The sequence below is a fragment of the Lepidothrix coronata genome, unplaced genomic scaffold (assembly GCF_001604755.1).
Source record: "Lepidothrix coronata isolate B3197 unplaced genomic scaffold, Lepidothrix_coronata-1.0 Scaffold32, whole genome shotgun sequence".
NCBI lineage: Eukaryota > Metazoa > Chordata > Aves > Passeriformes > Pipridae > Lepidothrix > Lepidothrix coronata.
In genome coordinates, this window is record NW_016690212.1 from 6,109,295 (window position 1) to 6,132,844 (window position 23,550).

Sequence of the window (23,550 nt, forward strand, 5' to 3'; positions counted from 1 at the left end):
TACCTTTTCTGTATTACATGTAGTTTTTATTATATTAACTTCTAATTGTTTATTTCATCTCCAAGGTTACGTGCACCAGCAGTTCCCGAGATTCAGCTCATCCCAGCAATATTTGTGGATGCACTAGCAATAGCAATAGTTGGATTTTCAATGGCTGTATCAATGGCCAAGATCTTTGCCCTTAAACATGGTTACACCATCAATGGGAATCAGGTAAAGAATAGTTTTTGCATGAGAAACCATTTTCCATGTATATTCAGGGTTAAAATTCAAATTCTCCCCACGTTGAAGGAATCCTTAAACCAAGCAATGCTGTCATTCATTTTCGTTTTCAGACTGATTCATTCCTGTAACATTTAGAGATGGAAAATGTCTCCCATATTTCATCAGAGACTTTATTTAACAGATGATTTAACATGCATCAACTTCTGCATGTGTGAGAACCACAAGTATAAGGTGCAATTAGGTTGCTTATTCTCAACAATGAAGTTGCTAGAAAGCACTGTAAATAAGATGCGGTTGTTAATATGTATGGATAGCTCCAGCTGTGTACAGCTGCAAGGTATGACTGCCTCTGAGTTCTTTTTGCTCTATTGTTTAACACAGGAACTTATTGCCTTGGGAATATGCAATTCTGTGGGGTCGTTTTTCCAAACCTTTTCAGTCACCTGTTCAATGTCTCGGAGTCTTGTTCAGGAAAGCACCGGTGGAAGAACTCAGGTATGTAAACCCAAATTTTGTGCAAAACAAAGTTTGCTTTCTGGAGCTCCAAAACTAAAGCCTGAAGCTTAGCTAGATAACTGTGTTTCTCTGCCTGGGCCAGAATAAATAACTGGAGTTTCCCCTGTTTCAAATCCAGACTTGGCCAAGATAGAAAGCTAGAAACAGCTAAAATCTGTGGACTGAGAGGGAGAATCAAAAGTCATTTGAACAACTAGCCTTACTGAAAGCACAAGGGATAGCTAATCAGTAATATTGCCCCTTAAGGGCACTTATAAATAATTTCTGGCTTCTTTTGTTCAGATTGCAGGTGCTCTCTCTTCAGTTATGGTTCTGTTGGTACTTGTGGCTGTTGGATACCTCTTTGAACCTCTTCCACAGGTAAGGGTGTTTTCCATGTTAGGCATTGCATTGTCAGTGAACAGAGTCCCATGAGTATTGCTTAAACTAGAGATTTTAGAAGTGTTAATAAGCAACATAGTTAGCGCATGATCCAGAGCCTTTAAATTTTGTATGCATTTTTGCTGTAAGTTAACCTAGAAATAAATAATGTTTTGAAAGATCCAGCATGCTTTTTGCTGGTTTTTTTTAATATTGGATACCCTGGACTCTGTCTTTAGAACATAAAGATGATACCTTCAAGCAATTCCCCTTTAAAATCGTTTAGGTTGGAAAAGACCTTTAAGATCATTGAGTCCAGCTGTTAACCCAGAACTGCCAAGTCCACCACTGAATCATGTCCCCAGGTGCCATATCTACGTGTCTTTTAAATACCTTCAGGGATGGTGGCTCAACCACTTCCTGGGTAGCCTATTCCAATGCTTGACAACCATTTCCATGAAGAATTTTTATCCAGTCTAAACCTCTCATCCTGTCAGTTTTTACTTGGGAAAAGAGTTCATCTTGCTACACCTTCCTTTCAGGTAGTTGTAGAGAGCGATAAAACCACTCCGGAGCCTTCTTTTCTCCAGGCTAAACACCCCCAGCTCCCTGAGCTGCTCCTCATCAGACTTGCGCTCCAGACTCTTGACCAGCTCCATTGCCGTTCTCTGGCCACACTCCAGCATCTCAATGTCTTTATTGTAGTGAGGGGCCCAAAACTCAACACAGAATTTGAGGTGCAGCCTCACCAGTGCCACGTACAGGGGGATGGTCACTGCTCTGGTCTTGCTGACCACATTTGATTGCAGCATAGTAGTTCTGGATTGATGTTAAAAACTTAAAAGTAATAGCTTGGCCAGTAGAGGGTTGGTGCTGGGTTCAGCATAATGAGTTGGTTTTGCTGCACTTGTACTTGTTTGTATAAAAATATATATATGTGAATAAGTATAATCTGACTTTTAAAAAAAAATTCGTTTCTGGTGACGTGCAAAGGATGGTACACAATTCCTGTTTCTTTTTATAGAAGTTGGACCTTGAGTTACACCTATGTGACTGTTGCAGGAGTTGTTTCAGGATATTGTAGAGAAACTTGAAACTGAGATTACAGTCTACTGCTTCAGGCACTATAAGTGTAGCAGCATGGAGCATAGGCATATGTGATTTGTCTTGCTGGGAAAGAGTAAATCAAACTGTACTGAACTAGTTTGCCATTTCTGCAACTGCAGTAAAAGCATATGTCCACTGAACTGCTTGAAAAGTTATGGGTTTTTAAATAGAACTTCTGTTCAGTGGACTTATATCAGTTGTACAAAGCATAGAAATACAGTCATTTGTGATACTTTGAAGTTCTTATTTGTCATTGGGTTTATTTTGCTTCTGAAAATTGCATTTGTGTATTGTTCTTAGACAGTGCTGGCAGCAATTGTCATGGTGAACCTCAAAGGAATGTTTAAACAGTTTGGAGATGTCACACACTTCTGGAAAACCAGTAAGATTGAACTGGTGAGTAATGCACAGCTCAGTGCCTATATTCCACTACATTGCATTTGTTGCTACTCCCAAAACAGGGTAGAAACTTATCAAGGAGTTACAAATTGGTGTTGCATTGCAGATGACATTAAGACATGATGCTGTAAGTACCCTGGGAGAGTGATCTGTTGCAGATAAGAATATTTTTGTTGTTCAACAATCTTGTAACTCAGGTCAGAAGTAGTTTGGTTGCAGTAAAAGCAAAGCTCTGGCAGTGTTGCTATAGGAACTGCACTGAAGGCTGTGGGAATGTCTGAGAAGAATCTGAAAAACAGAGTAACAAAGAAAACTACTTGAGGGTGTTTGCCATCTTTTAAGATGAACCAAAAACCTGGCTGGAGCGGGACAGAATTAAGAGTGCATTGGAGGGAACATTTTGGTGGCATTTTTCTCCTGGACTGATGGAACTAAGTGAGACACTACTTGTGGGCCTTGAATATTTATTTTTTTAATCCTGAGGTATTTGGAGTCTGATGGTAGCACAGGATTCCTTGGAGAACAGGAGTTAAGGCATTAATATGACAGTTTGTCAGATGTTACTTTGGAGCACCTTGAGCCTTTATGCCCTTCTGAAAGGTTAAGGCAATTCCAGTCTGCTCTCATGATGGATTACACTGTAGCCTATTCCTGAACACAAGTGATACATGGGTTTTGAGGCTGGATTATGCTATTGTTTTTGTTGTTAACAGGAAAGGATGCATAATAATTCAGACCTTCTCTTTGTTTTAGGCCATCTGGGTGGTAGCTTTTGTGGCTTCTCTTTTCCTGGGACTAGACTATGGTTTGCTTACTGCAGTAACGTTTGCAATGATAACCGTTATTTACAGAACACAAAGGTCAGATTTCTTCTTTATCAAAATTAGTGTTTGCTGGTCTTCTGTGTGCTTTTGTTTGTTTAAGGGGTGCCAATAAACAGAAGTCCATTCCACCCTCTTCAACTTCATGCAGTGTAGAATTTACTTCCTAATATAGGTCATGTCCTTTGGCTCTGATCCAGGGTTCATATTTTCTTTTTCTGAGAACAAAATTTCTAGAGGGCATGAACTTGCACTCTCAGTAATAAACAGAAGATTTTTGATTTCTTATACTGGTTAATCTTCTTGGTTTTTTTTTTTATGCTTAGAGTTTGAAAATTTAAATCTGCTTGCTGCCAATTTCAGTACATGATTATGTTTTGTGTGCACTACTTGTCATAGACAAGCAGAAGTTGTGTCCAGTTATCAGTAGATGAATATTTAGGTATTTTATTAAAAAGTTCTAATTTATTAAAAAAACTGTGCCTGTTCTTGTAGTTTTTCAAGTCACTTCTCCCCATTGAAAGTGACAAAGCTTTTACTGTGAAGCTTTCCAGGTCTACAGTGAAATGATTTCTTGCATGTGTGAATTGGACTGTCATGTGAGGCTTCTGGGCTCAAGGTCTGGGACATCTAGGTGGAAACTCTATAAAAGTCTTGGTTTTGGTCTGCATTGGAATGAAAGCAAATTGTGAGATTTTTCACTCTGCAGAATAAGATTATTTTTCTGCCATCTCTATACAGTTTTGTTCTTGCAAACAGTAATGTACTTTGCTTTTCAACAAATAACAGCATTACAGTGCTAAGTTTAAAAACTGTTTTTGCACTGACAGAAGCAAACTTCCTTCTTAGTGTGTTCTGCCATAAACTGGTGACTGCATTTGACTGTGTTTAGATACTCTTGTACCGGACAGGCCCTGCTCAACGACCATTTAAAATAAGTTTCAATCTGTATCAAACACTCACTTTTCCTCTTTATAGTTGATAATACTGAAACATTTGTCTCCATTTCTCTCTAGTCCTCAATACAGAATCCTTGGTCAGATTCCTGACACTGACATCTACTGTGATGTGGAAGAGTACGAAGAGGTAGGAGTGTGTTCTTCTGCGTTGAGGAGTTTAATGTGGTGGAGCAAAGGCAGCTGTGGCAATTTGCTGCTTAGCCCTACCACACTGCACATACAGTGCTGTCTGCCAAGCATTCACCTGTGTTGAAGAGAAAAATGATGAATTTGGTTTTAGTAGTAAAAACTGTTTTGTTCAAAATGTGAGCTCTTTGTGCTGCGTGTACATTTGACCAGGAAGTGATCAAAAGTAACTTTTTACTAGTTGCATCGTACTAGCTTGTTCAAAATGGTAAGGTTCATAGGAATACCACTGCTTAAACCTGCTATGTAGATAAGTGCATACCAGACCACCTTCTTTACCTGTGCATCCGTATTGCATGGAATCCATGGAACACAGGATCCAAACTCTTATGTTCTTCAGAATTGCACAAACTGTTCAAAACACCATCACCCTGCCTCCACTCGTCCCTTGCTCATTAAATATGCATAATTAATGGAACAACTGCTCACTGTGCACTTAGCTTCTTATAAATGTCATCTTGCTCAACCAAAAGTTGGTGAAAACATTACATTTTGTCAGTGTAATGGATATAAACGTGCTCTGTTTATTCACAAACAGCAAAAACAATTTTCTGCACTCTCTGCCATGTTCTCAGAGATGCTGCTATGAAGGCTGTACATCCCCTTTACTATGGAACCAGTCTGTAAAAGCCTGTGTGAAAAGATGATGCTATAATCTGAAAACATTCTCTCACCAGCAGTTCTGCTTTAAATATGATGCAAAGCAGAAGTATATTGGGCATGTTTACAGCTGTTTGTAAAGGAGAGGAGACTCCTTTTCTCTTACACTGAATGCAGTCAGCATTTCCTCCTCCTGGGTGAAGAATGGGGTTGGCAGCATATGGCAGGCTGGCTCTGCTGCTGGCTGGGTCATTTGCATGTAAAATGTCAGAGTTCAGCTCCTTTGGAGATGACTGCATTTAAAGTATGACCTGTCTGAAGGTCTGGTTAAAACTAAAGATTGGAAAGGTTGTTTTCTTGGTACCTGAGGAGTCAGGAAAGAAAGAGAGAGAAAGAGGGAAGTAAGTCATTATGCCTGTGGAAAGGGAGGCTAAAAGGACGCAATCCTAGATCTGCATGATTTGCTCATGGTAATACCAGCAACATCAGAGAACTGCAAGTTTTTAATTCCTTTTTATGGCTGTACATATGGTTGTTATAAAGAAGAAGAAATGTCACCAGGCATTAACTGTGTGCAGTATTATACTGTGAAAGGGGGAGGTTCTGATCTTCTGGTTCGCTTTGCTTGCAACAATGCCAACCTTCTTTATTTGACATATGCTGAGAGACATTGAGGGATGGCTGTTACTCTGCTGCATGTTTGTGTGTCTTGTGATCACACAGGCACTTTTCTTATATTTAACTGTGCCCATCCAATATTTTCCTTAGGTTAAAGAATATCCTGGAATAAAAATATTTCAAGCTAATACATCACTTTATTTTGCTAATAGTGAGTCATATGCAAGTGCGCTGAAGAAAAAGGTGAGTAAAACAAATTCTTTAATGTCTGTGTCTTGAAAATTCAAACTGGCTTCTGAAACACACTCAGATCCTTTTGTGTAGCCCCTAGCACAATGTTTCTCAGCCTGTGGCCCCTGGTGATCAGTGATATGTGAGGAGGTGACCCTCCAGCCAAATACAAATTATCTTAGGAAGCAACAACATGGTGGGAGGGAATAAACAAAGTGTAGCTTGATACTGACTGTTCATGAATGGAAAGTCTGGTGGTTGCAGAGCACAAACTGGTCAAATCTTTTTTTTCAGAAGGAAATTAGTTGCTGAACTGAAAGCAAAATGGGAATAAAAGCTTCCTTGTTCAGTGACTTAACTTTACTGGAGTGTAAGAGCGTGGAATACTGTGGGCATTTAATGACTCTCATGGGGAACAAATTACCTGCATACAGAGTATGCCTCATCTCTGTCTAACCAGTGGTTTGGGTGGGTGGGAATGGCAATGGCAGAACTGCCTGACCCACTTGCAATTGCACCTGTACTAACTTCTGAAAAATTTTTCTGTAGCTCCCATGATGAGTCTTAATACAAAACAGGTGGGTGGTGCTGACCCTCACAAAACAAGAGATATTAGTGATTATTGCCCAAATGCACTTCTCTCCCCTTCGCTCTCTGCACTCAAATCAGCATTCGGTTGCAACACAGCACTCTCTGATTTCAAGAAAAGAATGAGACACATCTCTCCCTCATCTTGTTAACACAGTGCTTGCCAAGATTATTCCTTCTTTATACTGCTCTTACTCCTTCCAAGGGAAGCTGAACAATGCAGGCTTGTGTTTTAAATTTATGACAGTGATTAATTTGGTGCTAGTTGATACTGCAGTGTCATCCTAACAAGCTGAATCTCCTCGAATTGTGCTTTCTTCTCGTGACAGACTGGAGTGGACCCTTGTGCCATATTAGCAGCGAGGAGAAAAGCCCAGAAGCGACATGCCAGGGAAATAAAGGCAGCAAATGAGCACCGAAAGAAAGCTGTATTGAAACTAGTGAGTTCTTCGGTAAATATTGACCTGCTTTATCAGAGAAGATGCTGCTTTCTGGGGTTGCCATTCTTGTTTATACAAGGTGCAAAGTGCTACTCAGGTGGGAGGAAGGCTTAGGGAGTAAGCACTGTGCAGTGGGGACAGGTCACTGAAGGAACAGTGCTAGGATCAGAGGCTCATGGCTGGATTGGATAATTGTGTTGGACCTTGATTGCATTGAGGTAGCACACAGTGGCACAGAGCCTCTCCACACTGTCACACTGTCTCAGCAGTGGTGTTGGCAGAAATCAGAGGGACTCTCCCTCTGCTCCTCCCCACGCACTTGGAATAGTCATGTAGAAATAAGATATAATAAAATTAATTCAAATTAGCAGCCCCTGTAATAAAAAGGTGCCATCCTCCTGATCCTGGCTTGGCTAAGTGGGGCAGGCACACTGAGAGGGGTTGTTTGGGACATGCTTGTGCCTTTATGCAGGTTTAAACTCATCTCTGTGGTGGGAGCTGGCATGTGCTTTTTACAGTGAGAAACCAAAACCAGGCCTAACTTGAGAGCCCAATTGCTCTTGTTTCTTTTGCATATATAGGGCTTGACAGGATCAGCAGGGATAAGACAAGGAAATGGAGTAAAAATGTATGAACAGGTGTCAGTGTTTGAAGGAAATGGGTAATTCACTCCTGAGAGTGAAGCTTTAAGCTGCTTGTACGTGACTGTAGAAAGGCTGGGCATGAGAGAATAAACCTTGATATGTACAGGATGCAGAAGTACATGTGCATGCAAAGCCAGTTTCTGTGGGGATTAGAAGCTGAACACCTTCTAAAGGCTTAAGGAACAGCCGAGTTTGGGGAGGAAGGGGATCTACATTGAAGAGGCACTGACTGTCGTTAAGCTTTATTTATCCTCTCTCCCAGACTAATGACGTAGAAGCAAGTGTAAAACACGAGATAGCAAATGATGACTTACCCGTGAATGGAAAATTTGCAGATTCTGGTGTACAAGACGTGTCTCCTGATGAGCATGAACATTTTGTGGAGACCAAAACCAACATTCGCTCTTTAATTCTGGATTTCACCCCGGTGAACTTTGTGGATTCAGTTGGAGCAAAAACACTAAAATCAGTAAGTAGGGCTTTTTTCCCCAGAAAAACCCATAACAAACTTTTAAGATACCTAATAGGGAACCTGTAAGCATGAGACATGACTGCCCACTCAAATACAATCCAATAGTTCACCTAATCACTGTTTTAATTCTTTAAGTTTTAGCTGAATACTGGGGAATGTGGACTGTGCAGCTTTCTCAGTATTTGGCTTCCAGAACTGTGATGTGTATGATGATATGTCTGCATTTAACTTCAGTTTAACTCTGTTGCAGATTATAAAAGAATACAAAGAAGTTGGTGTCTGTGTCTGCATTGCCTGCTGTAGTGGTGAGATGAGATTTTTTTTTTCTTTTTGTGAGTTTTATGGGAGACACTGTGTTTTATCTCTTTCCCTCTGCTCCCAGATTTTCTGCTGCCAGGTGCCTCAGTAGAATCAGCACTTACTACACATAAAATTGGATTTGAGGAAAAGCAAGTCCCTGTGCATTAGGGCCTTCACTTTAGTGATAGTAGAGCACTGATGTAATGAACACTGTGAGCACTAGATCATGCTCCCATTTCTTCCAGCTGGCCAATTGTAAATGCTACACTAAACATTGTGTCTTGAAGTTGTTGTAGTAATGTAATAAGAAGAAAAGCCTGAAATGTTCCAAGATTCCAATATTTGGAATTGTAGCATGTTCTGCCAAGAATATGGCTCTGTGTATGTCTGGATAAGAGAATTGCCTCTTTGAAGTAGAAGTAGCATGGGATCCATCTGGCTATTTTAAATATTTTAATTAACAGCAAGTAAGAGAATAAGTTGTTATCTTCTTCCTGAGATGCCATTGCCTTCCATCTCTGCACTTGGGTTTATTTGCTGATGTTGTGTTGTGTTTTTGTTTTGTAGGCCCTGTTATGAATGAGCTGACAAGACTGAACTTTTTTGATAAGGCTGTAACAAGAGAGTTGCTGTTTCACAGTATTCATGATGCTGTCCTTGCTTGCCAAGTGAAAGATGGGTCTGCTTTTACAGACTGACTTTGACCTCTGAAGAGTGGCATCGAGCAGAATGGAAGCCAGATTTATGCTGATGGAGACTCTTTCTGAATATTTAATTTGCACAGTTTGAAGAGAGCCTAAGGCTGTTTGTATCTACGGGTATAGGGTGGTACTTATTTTTTTGTAGGAAGAGTGGATAAGGAATTGGAAGCCTTCATGCTCTTGAATGTTTTCCTTTAATCAGGGTATAGCCTTCCAACAATACACAAGCACAAAATTATGCAAGAAAAGAAAATTCAGTGTGTTCTGCTGCAGTCAAAATCTAGTAGACAAGGTGACATTCCTGTTCCTGTTGAGAAAATGGGCACTTTAACTCACTACAAGTGGGATCTTGCAGGAAGTAACTGTCTGCAAGTGCAATACACTGTACCAGTGTCTTTAAAGAACTTTTTTAGAAGGCTTTTAAAGCCTGATGTCAACATCTGCATACAACAGATTCATACAATTTATAATAATCTGCCAGCTGGATTAATGAATTCACACTGGTGGCGTTTAACTGCTGCTGTTTTTAACCCTGGATGGTACAGTTGTTTGTTTTTTTTTAAAGATCTAACCTGTCTCAACTATACTCAACTCTTCATTTTTGCTATGAGTGAACATGGAATCAGAAACTCATTGTTTAATTATTACGTTATCAATATGGTACTTTTACTGCCAAAACCTAGTTAGACTTTCTAGAAGAGAATACAATTGATTTTAAGCTAAAATTAATTTAGCTTCAAAATTTGAAGACAAAACGGGTTTGAGGCAGGAGTGAAGTCTATTTAAATTAAGAACTGGTGCCCTAGGTGCAGCCTCTGAAGCTGGAATGAAAATGTAGACACAGTCTAAAGTCTCAGTGGTCCAAAAAAAAAAAGGAGGACTTTTCTTTTGCCCATCTTCCAGTAGTGCTGCTTTTGCCTCAGCTTTTAAGTGCTTTGAGAAATAGAGTTCAATAGAACTCAAAAATGTTACATGTTTGGGTTTTTTAGAAGAAACAATAGTGTGGGAGTTTTTTTCTGTCAGCCTGGCTGCTGTGGTACTGCCTCACTTCAGGTGTGAGATGAAAACCATGAAAACGGAAAACATGCAAAAGAAAGAAATCTTCAACGTGTTTCCCTCCCAACAGTCACTGTGAAGCTCAGCAGAGGTAGGAATCTGTTTCTCTGCAGCTTATTTCGACAGCTCAGGGGAAGTGGGACACCAGTGACATTTCATTTGGCACCCTCAAATCACAGGCCCTGTACATAAGGGAATTCAGACACCTTCCTCACTTCTGATCACAGAATGTAACACTTTCATTTTGCTTCAGGCTCTGTTGTGATTAGGGCTTGCTTCAGGTAAACCAAGTTTCCCAAGAATCAGGGAAGTCAGGGAAGATTTTTTTATTTCCTCAGACTCCCCTGCCAATTGGGATAGGAAGCTTTCTGCATCAGAAATTGCTGCTTAGCTGGAGTTCAGAGGATGAAGTGCATGCATGTTAACACATTGTGTGTGCTTATTTAAACAACTTTTGGTACATTTTATAATGTTAACCAGTTCAACAAGCCTTTGTATCTACATACAGTATATTTTTCTACTTTCAGCTTGTCGCAGCTTCAGTTTTTAACTCCGTAGTCTCTTCAGTTCACATTGAAATCCTATCAACTTCCAAAATAAAGTGATGTCACTTGTCAAAATTTTCCACTTTGTCTTGGTGAGACTCTGTATGAGGGACAAGCTGAGGCCCCTGGATACAAGTGTCTGTTGCCAAGGGGCGGGCCAGGAGGAGTTGCCACCTCCAGGCAGGTCTTCCCTGCTGTGCCGGTTCCTGCTCCTCACCCTCCTGGCTCATTCACCCCATGAAACCCTCTCCTTGCCCGGCCTCTGTGGGATACAACTAATGCTGTGTCTCCCATCCTGGTAGCAACAGCTGCGGTTCCCAGGGAGCTGCTGGAATGCTGGACTGAGCACCTTTGCCCAAGCAAGTCCCAGATCCCAGCCCATGTGAACTAGTGCTCCTGCAGCCCACCAGCAGTGCTGGTAACTGACCCAGTAAAACAAAACCTGGCAGCTTTTGCTTAGTCTCTTCCTGTGCTTTGCTGCCACCAGCTGAAGCACTGCTTCCTGCTGCCAGCCTGAGCTAGCTCTTGGAAAGGGAACTAACTTCCCCTTTCCTGCACTGATTAACAGACTGCTATCTAAGTTTAAATCCCGCTTTAGGCTTGTCAGTGCTAGATTAAACAAACCCATGTCCTTTAAACCTGTAACAGTGCTCACCTCCTTCCCCTCTCCAGTTTGTCTCTATGGACAGGATAGTGCCTCCACCCCTTGGCTGCTGAAGCCCCACCACAGCAGAAGTCACTTCATAGCCCAAGTCTGGTTCGATGCCTCTTAACAATCAGGGTAATATTCCTCTCCCCCTCCTTTTTTGCAAGAGTACTGATGATATAAATTAGGATACCTGTAAGATCGAAACTCTCTTTACATACTTCACTTATCCTTCTTGAGTAGAAGGTACACTTGACTTCGAGTGCTGTTCCTGGTAAATAGAGATACTGTCAGTGCTGCTCTCTCAACCACCTTCCTCTTGGGCTTAAAATGAAAAACATTGTGTCCCACCAATAAACTAGCATCTCTCCCCAACATATTCTTCCCAAAAGGACACATAACCATTATTGAGATGAGCTCTTCAGCAGGCATGGGCAAAAACTCAGAATTGCCTGAGTTTGCTTTTTCAAGATACTGACACCAGCCAAAATCCTAACCCAGTGCATGTGCTGTGTACACTCTCTCCCTATTGCACACACTTCCTCTTCAAAGAAAATAAAAGTGGCTTCACAATTTAAGCTTGTTAAATTGATGTCAGTTTTATCAAAATGACACCAAATAAAACTCTCACTTCCAAGACAAAGCAGTTCCCAAAAACATTTTTCTCCTCAGTTATTTCTTCAAGCTCTTCCCCCTTCCAGATAACCACTTCAATGCAACACTTGAAAATAGGAAGATGAAGGCACACCCAGCTCTACAGGAACATGTCAGATGAGTGACAATCAACCTTTTAAGGCCTGTTGCCAACAACTATCAGCCACTGCCCAACTATGGAGCACTGGGTGTCTGTCATGGTCATCCTCTGTGTGTAGAGGCATCTCAGACAAGTCATACAACGCATCAAAGTGCACACTAGTGGACTGATGTCAAAGTGTTTTAGAGCAGGATCAGGGAAAAGCAATCTTTCTTCCCTTAGCACTAAGAAATTACACTTAACCTCTTCCTCCTTGGCTCTCTTACTGTTTTGTAAGAAACAAAGAATCTCATCAAAAGGGATGAAGAAAACCACTGGAGGAAAAACAACCAAGCTGTGATGGTACCAGAGCATTCACTCGGGGAGAGAAAAAATGTCCTTTTGTGTTCTCCCTAAGCTGGACAATGACTCAGACCATCACACATGCCTTCCAGTGGCAGCTCCCGAGTTTTCTTGGGATGCACCTACACCTCAGTGCTGAGCATCACACAAACATTTCTCAGTACACCCAGAAACTTAAGGGTCCTTCACACGTCTGTGGCTCAGATTACAAATTTTGGGTTGTAGATGGTGACCAGAAATCCAAACTTGGGATGTCTAACACTGCCTAGGTATCTGATTTAAAATTATCTCACTCCTTTAGGTTGTGTTACCAGAATCCCTTTGGAATTTTTTTCCCTGCAGCAGCAATACTCCACTGGTGTAGAACACACTCGCAATGAACACACACCTGCTCTTTGGAATACTCTATTTATTTCTGGCTTCCAAGAACAAAACATTAATTACTACACTTGTATTTGTGTTCTGCAGAAGGTTTAAGAGGAACATGAAAAACATTCCCTGCATTAGTTGTAGGTCATGTAGCGGGGGGTAGCACTGAATTTCGCATAGGATTTAATGACTTTGTTCACTGCTTCCAAGAAATCCTTCTCCGTTGCAATCTTCCGGCGTGCTCGGATGGCAAACATTCCTGCCTCCGTGCAGACACTGCGGATCTCGGCGCCTTGGGAAGAAAGGGATAAACCAATTCAACACTGACAGTGGAGACAGAGCACACACAGAATTGTTTAAATAACTGAACACATTCAGCTCACCTGTGCTGTTGGGACACAGTCGAGCCAACAGCTCAAACCTGATGTCTCTCTCAACACTCATGGAACGAGCGTGGATCTTGAAGATGTGAGTTCGCCCCTGGAAAAAAGGGTGGAGGACAGAGGTGTTCATGGCATGAAAGAGATGATGACTCCAGCCTGCAATTGTCCACATCCACAGCATGGGCACATAGAAAATACATCCTGTATTTGCTGCCCAACTATAGTTTCCCATGTCTGAACTGGAATGTTTAAGTTTCCATGATACAAATTTAGGAAAATAGCTTTAAAAATAGCTTTAGTCATGGAAGTACCTCAAGTAATCTCTCTCAAAAGAGCCAAAAGAAAAAACATTCCAACTTCTGAACTGTATCATGGATCTAGTTATAGGATTTTTTATCTGTTGAGGCAGGAACATCTGTTGAGCAGTGATTACAGCTGTTCACCATGGCTTCTCAGCCAGGGGTGGGATCTGTGCAGTGTGGGAAAACCTTTGGCACACCTTTAATCCCCCAAATTTCCAAATAGTTTCACATCAGTTAAGAGTCCTGCTTTTGTTAACTCTCATGAACTTCCAGACAATAAAGCCCCAACTGAAGAAACACTCTGGCATCAGAACACACTTGGCTGTGGAAGAGCGTTCTCACCTCCAGGTCAGGCAAGCTGAACTCAATCTTCCTGTCCAGCCTGCCGGGCCTCATCAGCGCCGGGTCCAGAGTGTCGGGTCTGTTTGTGGCCATCAGCACCTTGATGTTGCCCCGTGGGTCAAACCCATCCAGCTGGTTGATCAGCTCCAGCATCGTGCGCTGCACCTCATTGTCACCCCCAGCCCCGTCGTCGAAACGAGCACCTGGAGAGGAGATGCAGGAATTCCACAGCGAGGGAAATGATTTTAGATGGTACCCAAGTACTTGTGATGAGTTAAAAAGGTGTGAGGGGGTTATTTGGAAACAACACATTTCAAACCAAGAGTTAGTGCTGCTATCTGTCACATAAACTAACTGTTGGATCTTCATCCTTCATACCAAAGGGCCTGTACCTCCCCGTGGAACAACTGGCCAAGCTGCCGGAATTTATAAATGTAGTTTGTTTGTTTTGCCTCCCCTCAACCAAAATCCTCCCTTGTCTGTGTAAAAACTGTTCTACTTCAAAAGACCTAAGCACTTCCTTTGAGAAAAAAATTCAATGTTCAGGCAGTAACAAAGATTTGGTGTGTAGGCCAGAAGCTGAAGGGGGTTTAAGTTAACAATACTTGTTTGCAAACATAATACAGAGATTCTTCACTAAAGTTCAAATAATCTGGGTGTTCCAAATGTACAAAAATGGCTTCTCCTTGGGGCTGTATAAACCACTTCCTGACTTCTTCCTAGACATGGGGTGTGCTGGGAGTAGTTTTGCTAACACAGAGTTTACAAGCACATTTCTTGAAATGCAGCACTCCAGATAAAGAACTATAACATGGAAAGAAAATCTGGAAGCTCTCATATGGGATTAGAACTATAGCCACTAATAACATACCTCCAATGGCATCAATCTCATCAAAGAATATAAGACAAGCTTTTTTAGTTCTGGCCATTTCAAAGAGTTCACGAACCATACGAGCTCCCTGAAAGCAAAAATTAAGATTTTGTTAGAGTTTTGAGGCACATTAAAGGAAAACTATCGAACTTTTCATGCTCCCAAACACTTCTAAGTTTCCAATGAAAAAACTCTTTTTATTTGTTCACATATATAATAGGACATTCATAAAATGGATGCTTAAAGCAATTTATAAAGGAGAGAAAAATTACTGCTCTTGAACTTAGAAGTACAGATGAAGTAATTTACCTCAGGGCCAAGTGAGAAATAAGTGGCAGAGTTGGGAACAGAATCCTAATCCCAGAGTCCCTCCTGAACCACAGACTGAACTCTGCACTGCAAAACCCCTTTCATCAGTGACAGCAAACCTCAGGTACTTTCCCCATCGCCTGACCTGCAGCGATTTGTCTGACAGCTCCTTCCCCACCTGTATCTGCAGCATCCAAGTCCATCCATCCCTCATTGCCACTGCAGTGTCTGGTCCCCGTAAGGGAAATGTGCAAATCCCTCCACATTCCCTCAAGTATTTGCTCTTACCTCTCCCACATACTTCTGCACCAGCTCAGACCCAATCACCCTGATGAAGCAGGCGTCAGTCCTGTTGGCAACAGCACGGGCACAGAGGGTTTTGCCTGTGCCAGGTGGCCCAAACAACAGCACTCCTTTGGGAGGCTCAATCCCAAGGTTCACAAATCTTTCAGGCTGTAACGGTGGAAGACAGAAGGCAGGGTTATGTGCAAATTAAAGATTATGTGCAGCAAAGTGTAAATACAAATTAAGAAACTCATCAATGAAGAGCAATATAAAGTGGGCTAAGCTGTATTTCACTTGTTAAAACCAGACTTCCTTTCACTCTGCTGTTTACATTCAGCTACACTGTCTTTTCTTGCTTTTCCAGATGCTGACAGATGACCAGAATACTTCAAAAATAATAAAGGTTTCAATATGGAGGTTACTCACATGAAGCAGAGGGGTTTCGACCACCTCTCTCAGCTTTTCAATCTGCTCTTTACAACCACCAACATCACTGTAAGTGACATCAGGCTTTTCTTCTACCTGCACAACAAAGAGGTGAGGGAGCAGTTACCAGCCTGGTGCTGTGAATCTCTCCAGGCTTTCACAGCCCAGAACAAAATCCAGCTAAAGTAATCACAGCTACAAGACAAAGCAATGTCAAAGTAAGTAAAGGGAGTTCTCACTTGCATCATGGTGACTGTGGGATCAATCTTTGGAGGCAAGGGGATATGGATTTGATACTTGTTTCTGTCCACCCTGGTGAGAAAGCATAAGGACCATTATTTTAACACCGGTTAATTAAACTGCAATGTAGAAACAACTCTGTAAATGAGAAGGTGAATTCTTAAACTGTTCTTTTCTCTGGCATGAAGACAGCCCAGCCCTGAAAGCTAACAGTCAGATGAGCTAGAAACTGGAATTCTTTCTGCAGAAAATTTTAAGGTTTCCAAAACTATTAATTCCAAAGTATTTTGAAAACTAATTTTCAAAATATCCCACAGAGCAAACTGGCAAAATATTGATTCTCAAAGTCTCATCTCTTCGGTGAACATTTCCTGGCTGCCCTATAACTGTGCAAGTGCCAAAGAAGAAACAGACTTTGGGCTAGGCAGGCTCCCTGACAACTGGGGCTATTGGGGCCCAGACTGAAAGGTTTCAGTCCATTACATGTGGTTTTTGTCAGAATAACATCAAAATCAAAAGATTCCATCAGAGCATGCAGGTGAGCAACCAGCTTCCAAGTGTTGTAATTTCAACCACAGCAAAAATCTGAAATAAAATGATGGCTGTTGACATGTCAAACTAAGACATGAGACAACTCAGAGAAAGCTTTGCTCTCCAGGAAGACTCGGAAGAACACAAAGACTTTGCATACCCAACTCTCATGCCTTCTTCTATGTCAGTAGGTGCCACCTGGTCACTGAGATCCACCACGAACTTGGCAAACTGCTTGACATTGATAATGTACTTGGGATCCTCGGAGTCTGCATTGATTATCTTCGTGCACCTAATACAGAACACACAGTTACACCTCCTGGCACACAACTTGGCTTGTTACCTGCATAAGCATCAAGATAAGAGACTCTATATCCCAAATACACCAAAATAGCTGTTGCACTTGTAATTCCATTATTATAGCATCATACAATAGTTGCAGGAATAAGTACAAGTATTAAGTACGTAACACAGTTCCTTTATGATTCAGTGGTAAAAAGCACCTCCAATATGCACAACATGCGAACCTGATTTTTTAAAGAAGTCTACACATAAGCTATAAATCACATTTTTAACACTATGGAGCTCCACTGAAAGAGGAAGAGCACACTCACCTTGCAACTTGTAATGGTTGCTCACTTTGGAGAGTTTGTTTATCTGCAGCCAGATCCCAAAGAGCAGGAGGAGCCAGGCCAGTGTCGGATTCCTTGATTCCTGTGTGCAGGACAGACAAGCTGAGGAAGAAGCAGCTAAATGGGACATGAGCAATCCTTCCCACACCAAAACCTTAGAGATAAGCCTGCAGGAAGCTTCTTGAGAGGCCTCCAAAACACACTCACACATGTGTCTTTGATGGACTTCCTAAAAAACAAGTTTCCTAAAGAAAGATGTCACGTGACTGCAGCTAAACATGCAGATCCCAGCCTGGCCACTCTCTCATACAACCTTGCAATGTGGGAATATTTTAGCCTGACACAGATATCACAGACAGTGGATGTCTACCTTCCAGAGAAGGAGTGAAACTCTGCATGTGCTTTCACTGAGGGAAAGCTTCAGTGTGAGATACAGAAGCCAAAGGATTCCCACAGATGAAAACCTCCATAAATCTTCCAAAATATGGATATAACAAGTACCATCTCCACAATGTATTTGAGAGAATCAAGGTTATTCTACAAGAAAAGTTGTGGTCTTCCTGGCAAAACTGAGGGCCACTACAGGATTAGCAACAGGGCCACAAACATACGTCAGTGAAACAAAGAAAAATTAGGAAACAAATTAATTGCCATTGTTACTGATTTTAACCCAGCTGATTTGAAATTCTAACTGTTCTGCTACACATTTCTTCATTACACAAGGACTAGTACCACTACTTCATTATCTAGTGTCAGAAAGGAGCATTTGTTTCATGCCGCTGCTATATACATAAAAATTACAGTTTTGATTAAAAATGTGTTAAAATACAAAATTACAAAATCAGATGTACTGATTAGCCCTGCCCAATCAGAAAACCCATCACTTACTAAGCAAAAATCCCATGTTACCAAAAAAAACCCCTGCATTCTCTTGAGAAAAATAACAACAATAAACCAATGCAGAAGTTGTTTAAAATCAGCTTCTTACAACACTTGTTTTGGTATCTGTGGCTCTTCTGTTGAAAGCCATCTCAAGAAAGGCACATACCAGTGAGCTCATTGATCTTCTTAAGTAGTTGTTGAATATCATCTTCTACTTGCTTGATCTGCCTTGAGTACGTGCTCTGGCCCTGGAAAAGGAATATCATGTAGATCTCATAACTCAAATTATCTCATGTTTAGGAAAACACAAGAGCAGCTGAGCATCAAGATGTTCAACAGACTGTCCTGGTGCAACAGCCAACTATTGAGCACAGCCAAAAAAGACAGAATCAAGTTCCAGTAACAATATTTTTGTTTGCAAAAGTGAAGTGCAGCTACAGACAATTGCCTAATTGTGCAAGTGGAAATTTTCCACATTTGTCAACTTCAAGGACCTGTTTTTCTTTTAAACTTGTTCAGCCTTATTTTTTTAAACTATTTCTTCAGAAGTTTAAAAAAGTCCTATTAAAAATCACATATAGACAGAATTCTGAATACACTATCTGAAGACCATCTCTGAGTGCCTTACTCAACCTTTCTATCATCTGCAGAAGACAGCAGAAAGATCATGGGGCAAATCACAATTCTTGCTTGTGATAAAATGCTTTTTTTGATCTGGATCTGCCTAACACAGGCATATCCAGATCTGGATTTGCTGTACAAGATCCCTTTGCACACCACTGGTAATGAGAAGAGAAGCCACAGCGGGCACAAGATGTACTTCAGAGCTTTGTAGAGGCATCTTAGTGTCAACAAAATTCACACTTCTGCCAAACACTCAAATCCAGACATGCCCTGAGCTGCAAGTTTCATCTTTCAAGAGTTCTTTCACAGACCAACTAGACTTCCCAGCTGTCATAGTTTGAAATTGGCCCCCCCTGAGAGGCTGGGGGGGCTCAGAGGTGATTGGGTGCCAGGGCAGTGTTCCCTGGAGAGCCAATCACTGTCCATGTTGTTCGCTTCTGCTCAAAATCATATAGCACAGCACCAGAAACGGTTGGCAGTTCTGTCTTGGTTGTTTTGCTGTTGATGTCTGCTGCGTGTAGGTGGACAAGGCCAGGGGGTGGCTGGGCTCCCTCTCTTCCCCTCCGGGGGGGAAGAGGGGAGCCCTGCGACCCCCCAGCTCAGCCTCTGGCTAGAGTTAGAGTCAGCATTTGGAGTGTGTGCTGTGAAGGAAGAGATTCACAGCGCCTGAGGTAAGAGGGAGGAGGCCAGGCCTTCTTTCCCCCCCCCTGCAGCTGCGGGATGCTTGGGACAGTGCATAACTGAACCGAGCTGCCCGTGGCCAAGGCTAGGGGGCTTTTTCCCCCCACTGCATTTAGGCTGGTGGGGGGTGGATTTTAAGGCTCAGCACTTGAGCAGAGCCAAGTGGACGGGCTGATAAATCAGCTCGGTGCTTGGGAGAAGAATCCCAGGCGAAATTGGAGACGAGCCAAGAGCTCGAGAGTTGCCTGCCGAAGCTGACCGGGGGCAGCTGAGAACTGATGTGGAAGAATGAAGATTCCAGGACGTGTACGCTTGATAAACTAAGCTACACTGCAGCAGCCTACGAATCGAGGTGGGACACCGAGAGGGAGGAATCACCAGCAGCAGGAGAGCAAGGACTCAAAGCTATCTTCTCGGACTTCATGAGGAGGAGAGACTACAACAAACAACTGCTGGAACTTGGTGAGGAGGGAGTGTTCAGGAGCCCAGAACACTCCCACAGGAAAAGACTGTGTTACATATCAGCCTTAAAGGCTGCTCCTGGACTAAAGTTAAAGGAGGGGCTTGAAAGGACTGACTGATAGTAATGTAATATATATATATATATAGTTGCCTTTAGTTTGTATAGTATTTATTTGTGTGGGGCCTCTGGTGGTCTAGTGGTTAGGGTGCAGGACTCTCACCGCTGCGACCCGGGTTTGATTCCCGGCCCCCTGGGCAGATGGAGCTCGTTAGCCCTGTAAGGCAATCCATCTAAAAGAAGGTCACTCTAAACAAACCTACGTTCTGAGACCCTCACTGCCACTGTCCGAGTTTCACTCGGCCCCGGCAGATGAACCTCAGGATTAAAGGGTGGGCTCAGTTCAGCGCACACTGGGTCTCACCTAAAAAATCCACTGCGCAGGCTCGAAGGGTTAATGACCTTTCCCAAATCTTCGCTCGCGAAGACTGGCCATTAATTTATTTGTGTAAATAAACGTATATACTTCCCCCTTCCCCTACAGAAGCCTCTGGCCTGAAAGTTTCTCTCTGGTGTTAGGATAAATTGTTGAGAAGGGGTGGGGGAAGCCTAAAAATTGGATTTTAGATTTCTAATGTGGCTCAAACTGCTACAGCAGCAGAGAGGGGAGATTGGTATTTTAAGCCTTATTGTCCATGGTAAATGCATCCCAATGCTATGTTCCTTTGGACAAGGTCCATGTATCCCTCTCTGACAGCTTTTTAACATGATGCTAAAAGAAAGTCAATTTGAGGGCAGGAGTGGTCTGAAAGTTATTGTTTTTATAAACCAAGAAAACTGATGAGTGAAAAAGCCCTGGTAAAGCCCAGGCTGTCGGATGCCTGTGGTGATCAGCCATGAGATACAAAACAAAAATAAAGAAACCCTTAATTACTTCCAAGCAAACAAACCCACTGGATTACTTTTAGGGTTGTGGGTTGGGGCCTTCTCACTGGACGGTGAAAAGGGAGAGATTTTGGCAGGAGAGAAAAGCATTAGGAGCCTAAGCAGGTTTACTAACTACTCCCTAATGACACACTCCTCCACTCCTGCACTCTATTCCCAATAGGAACTGCTTTTTGTCTTCAGCACTCTCATAAGTGTAGGATACTTACATATGTTTTCAGCAAGGCAATGTCCCCTTCATCCAGAGCTGAAACAAGACAGGAGAGACTTAGCTTCCAGTTTTAAAAACAAAGCCAGCAGCATCAATTCTGCTTCTAAAAGATGAACACATTTATTTTAAAGGGATTCTTTTGAGTTTCTACTTTTTCACTGAACCAAAGTGGAACAAAGAAGCATCAGACAGCCAAGAAAAACAAAACAGGTTCTCCAGCTACTCTCCTTAGTCCCAAAACCTGCACCATCCAGAGCTCACAGCAAGCAAGTTCTGCTTCTTCCAGCTTCCTATGACTGTATAAAGGAGGGATGGAAGATATGAAAACTTCATCTTTTTAACTTTTTGTTTCTAAATATCTAAGAAAGCATCAACAGAACACTGTCTCCACTTTCTGCCAGTGAAGTCTCTCTTCCAAAAAGCTCAGTGTGTGCAGGGAACAGCAAATCTAAGCTGGTCTCAGCAACAAAACATCACTGTAAACTACTAGTTTTATTATTGTAAAACAGAAAACATGGGAAGGGTCAGATTAAACAAGACCAACAGTCTGGCCTAATATCCCTTCTCAAACAGGAAGGTTCACAAATGTGGCAAATACATGGTGAGACCCCACTCCTGGGTCACACATTGTTATTATCCATCCTTAAACAACTTTGCTAATGTGAATATTTACATTGGTTTTTTGAATCCCTGCAAACTTTCAGCAACTTTCAGCAGGATACATGGGAAGGAATCACCTGATTTAAATCATCATTGTGCTGCCTTTTACTTGACTAAAGCCTGGAATCTAAAACTTTCACCTGAGCCTCAGAACTCCCTCAGAAGAACAGGCACCATTGGCTGTTCCATGTGTTCAGTTCTGCATAGTCCTGCAGGGAGGCTCCAGGGAACCTTCTCCATTAAATAAAAAAACCAGAACTCTCTGTTACTGTCACCCCCTGCTCCCTTTCACATCACTTGCAGTTTAACACACATTCAACACGCCCCCTCCCTTCCCCCAAAAGCTGTTTCCATCCACCATTCCTGGCTCTCAGTATCCTCTCTTTTCTAACTCCACTGTATCTTTTTAAGGCAGATGGAGCACAAACCACACAGTACTGATGACCTGGGTGCAGTATGCATTATATATATTCTGAGAGGACCTTTTATGTTGATCCTTATTTCTTTCCTGATTATTTGTACTACCCCATTGATTTTTTTTTTATAGCTACTAAACACTGTGATGCTGCAATTTAGAAGTCTTTCTTGAGTGGGAACAGTTCAAAGTCCATCACTGATTACATTTTGCCCTGCTTGCGCTCCTAGATGCATCATTAAATATTTACTAATGTGAAATAAAAACGCACATTAAATTGAAATAAAAAGGCACGTTTAATTCAAGCACAAGGAGCAACCAGGAATTTTCACACTGTGCAGGTGTGCTCGGAAAAATCTGCCACCTCTCCCTCTCCTGAATTACTAATGGAAGTGGCAAACTTTAAGATCATCGAGTCCAACTGTCCACCCAGAAGTACCAATGTAGCCACTAAACCTTGTCATCGAGTGCCAGATCCAGATGCCTCTTGAACCCCTCCAGGGAAATGGAGACTCCACCACCTCCCTGGGCAGCCCATTCCAATGCCTGACCACCCCAACATTGACAATTTTTTTCTCCAATATCTGATCTGAATCTCCCCTGTCTCAGCTCAAGGCCATTTCCTCTGGTCCTCTCGCTACAGACAGGTAGAAGAGACTGGCCTCCACCTCAGCATAACCTTCTTTCAGGGAGTTGTAGTTTTTTTTATTGTATCACATTTTATTGATCTTTTAACTCATCACTGAACCACAAAAAGCCTGTTTTTCTCACGAGGAACAGATCAGGCATTTTAGGAGCCTCTTGCAAGACAACTAGACATAAAAAGGTATCCTCTCTTCCTCCCCTGAGGATCTCGGCAGCTTTCCCGACCCAGGCCCACACGGTATTTGTTCTCCCCGCCCCGATCGGTCCTTCTCTATTCTCCCTGGGAATTCCCAAACCCGGGCCCTCACACCGGTGTTTATTTCGGCACTCGGGGGGCGGCGGCCGAGGCCAGAAGCCGCCTCAGGGACATTTCTAATCCCTCTTTTCCCATCCAGCCCCCCGGCCCCGCCGCTCCCGGCTCTACTCCGGCAGCTGTTCCCGGCACGGTCGTGCCGCCCCCGCTCGCCACCCGGCCGCCGCTCCGAGAGTCTCCCCCTCTTCGTGCCTCACCCCGGATGGGCTTGTCCTCCTTCTCCTCTTCCTTGGTTTTCCTCTGGTCGGCTCCCAGGTAGTCCGGCATCTCGCCCTCCGCCCTTACGCAGCACGGCCTCGCTTCCGCCCGGCGCGCAAACCAGGGTGCACCGCGGCCCGCGCACCGGCATCTCCTTCCCCCCCGGGCGCCGCGGCCGCCGCCGGGGGGTTCCGCGCACCGCCCACAGCTTTCCCCGCCAGCCCCGGGCGGCGCCGGCGGTACCGCCCCCCCGCAGGAGCCGTCCGGGGCCGCGGGGGCGGTGCAGGGACCGCGGCAGGGCCGCAGGCGGGGACAG

At 42.9% G+C, this 23,550-nt stretch overlaps 2 protein-coding genes across 10 annotated transcripts in view; one reads left to right on the top strand and one right to left on the bottom strand.

Annotated features, from left to right (window-relative positions):
* SLC26A5 (solute carrier family 26 member 5) overlaps positions 1–10,041 on the top strand; it is a 32,543-nt gene extending 22,502 nt beyond the window's left edge. For 5 of the 9 annotated variants that reach the window (XM_017811393.1, XM_017811397.1, XM_017811394.1 and 2 more), the window contains 11 exons: positions 66–213; positions 607–720; positions 1,024–1,101; positions 2,509–2,604; positions 3,361–3,467; positions 4,445–4,514; positions 5,942–6,034; positions 6,940–7,062; positions 7,957–8,163; positions 8,417–8,471; positions 9,034–10,041. In XM_017811393.1, the coding sequence (XP_017666882.1) occupies positions 66–213; positions 607–720; positions 1,024–1,101; positions 2,509–2,604; positions 3,361–3,467; positions 4,445–4,514; positions 5,942–6,034; positions 6,940–7,062; positions 7,957–8,163; positions 8,417–8,471; positions 9,034–9,164 (1,222 nt within the window). In that variant the 3' untranslated portion in view covers positions 9,165–10,041. Of the gene's footprint in view, positions 1–65; positions 214–606; positions 721–1,023; positions 1,102–2,508; positions 2,605–3,360; positions 3,468–4,444; positions 4,515–5,941; positions 6,035–6,571; positions 6,601–6,939; positions 7,063–7,956; positions 8,164–8,400; positions 8,472–9,033 lie in introns of those variants that run through there. The other 4 variants (XM_017811399.1, XM_017811400.1, XM_017811401.1 and 1 more) reach the window with 4 other exon arrangements.
* Positions 10,042–12,902: 2,861 nt separating this feature from the next.
* Positions 12,903–23,366, bottom strand: PSMC2 (proteasome 26S subunit, ATPase 2). The gene is made up of 12 exons (XM_017811402.1): positions 23,234–23,366; positions 21,002–21,039; positions 18,249–18,330; positions 17,183–17,282; positions 16,729–16,860; positions 16,037–16,109; positions 15,798–15,893; positions 15,375–15,539; positions 14,778–14,865; positions 13,907–14,109; positions 13,263–13,359; positions 12,903–13,171 (listed from the first exon to the last, which is right to left on the bottom strand). Exons 1-12 carry the CDS (start codon positions 23,301–23,303, stop codon positions 13,014–13,016), a joined length of 1,302 nt encoding a protein of 433 aa, XP_017666891.1. The 5' UTR covers positions 23,304–23,366; the 3' UTR covers positions 12,903–13,013.
* Positions 23,367–23,550: the final 184 nt, after the last annotated feature.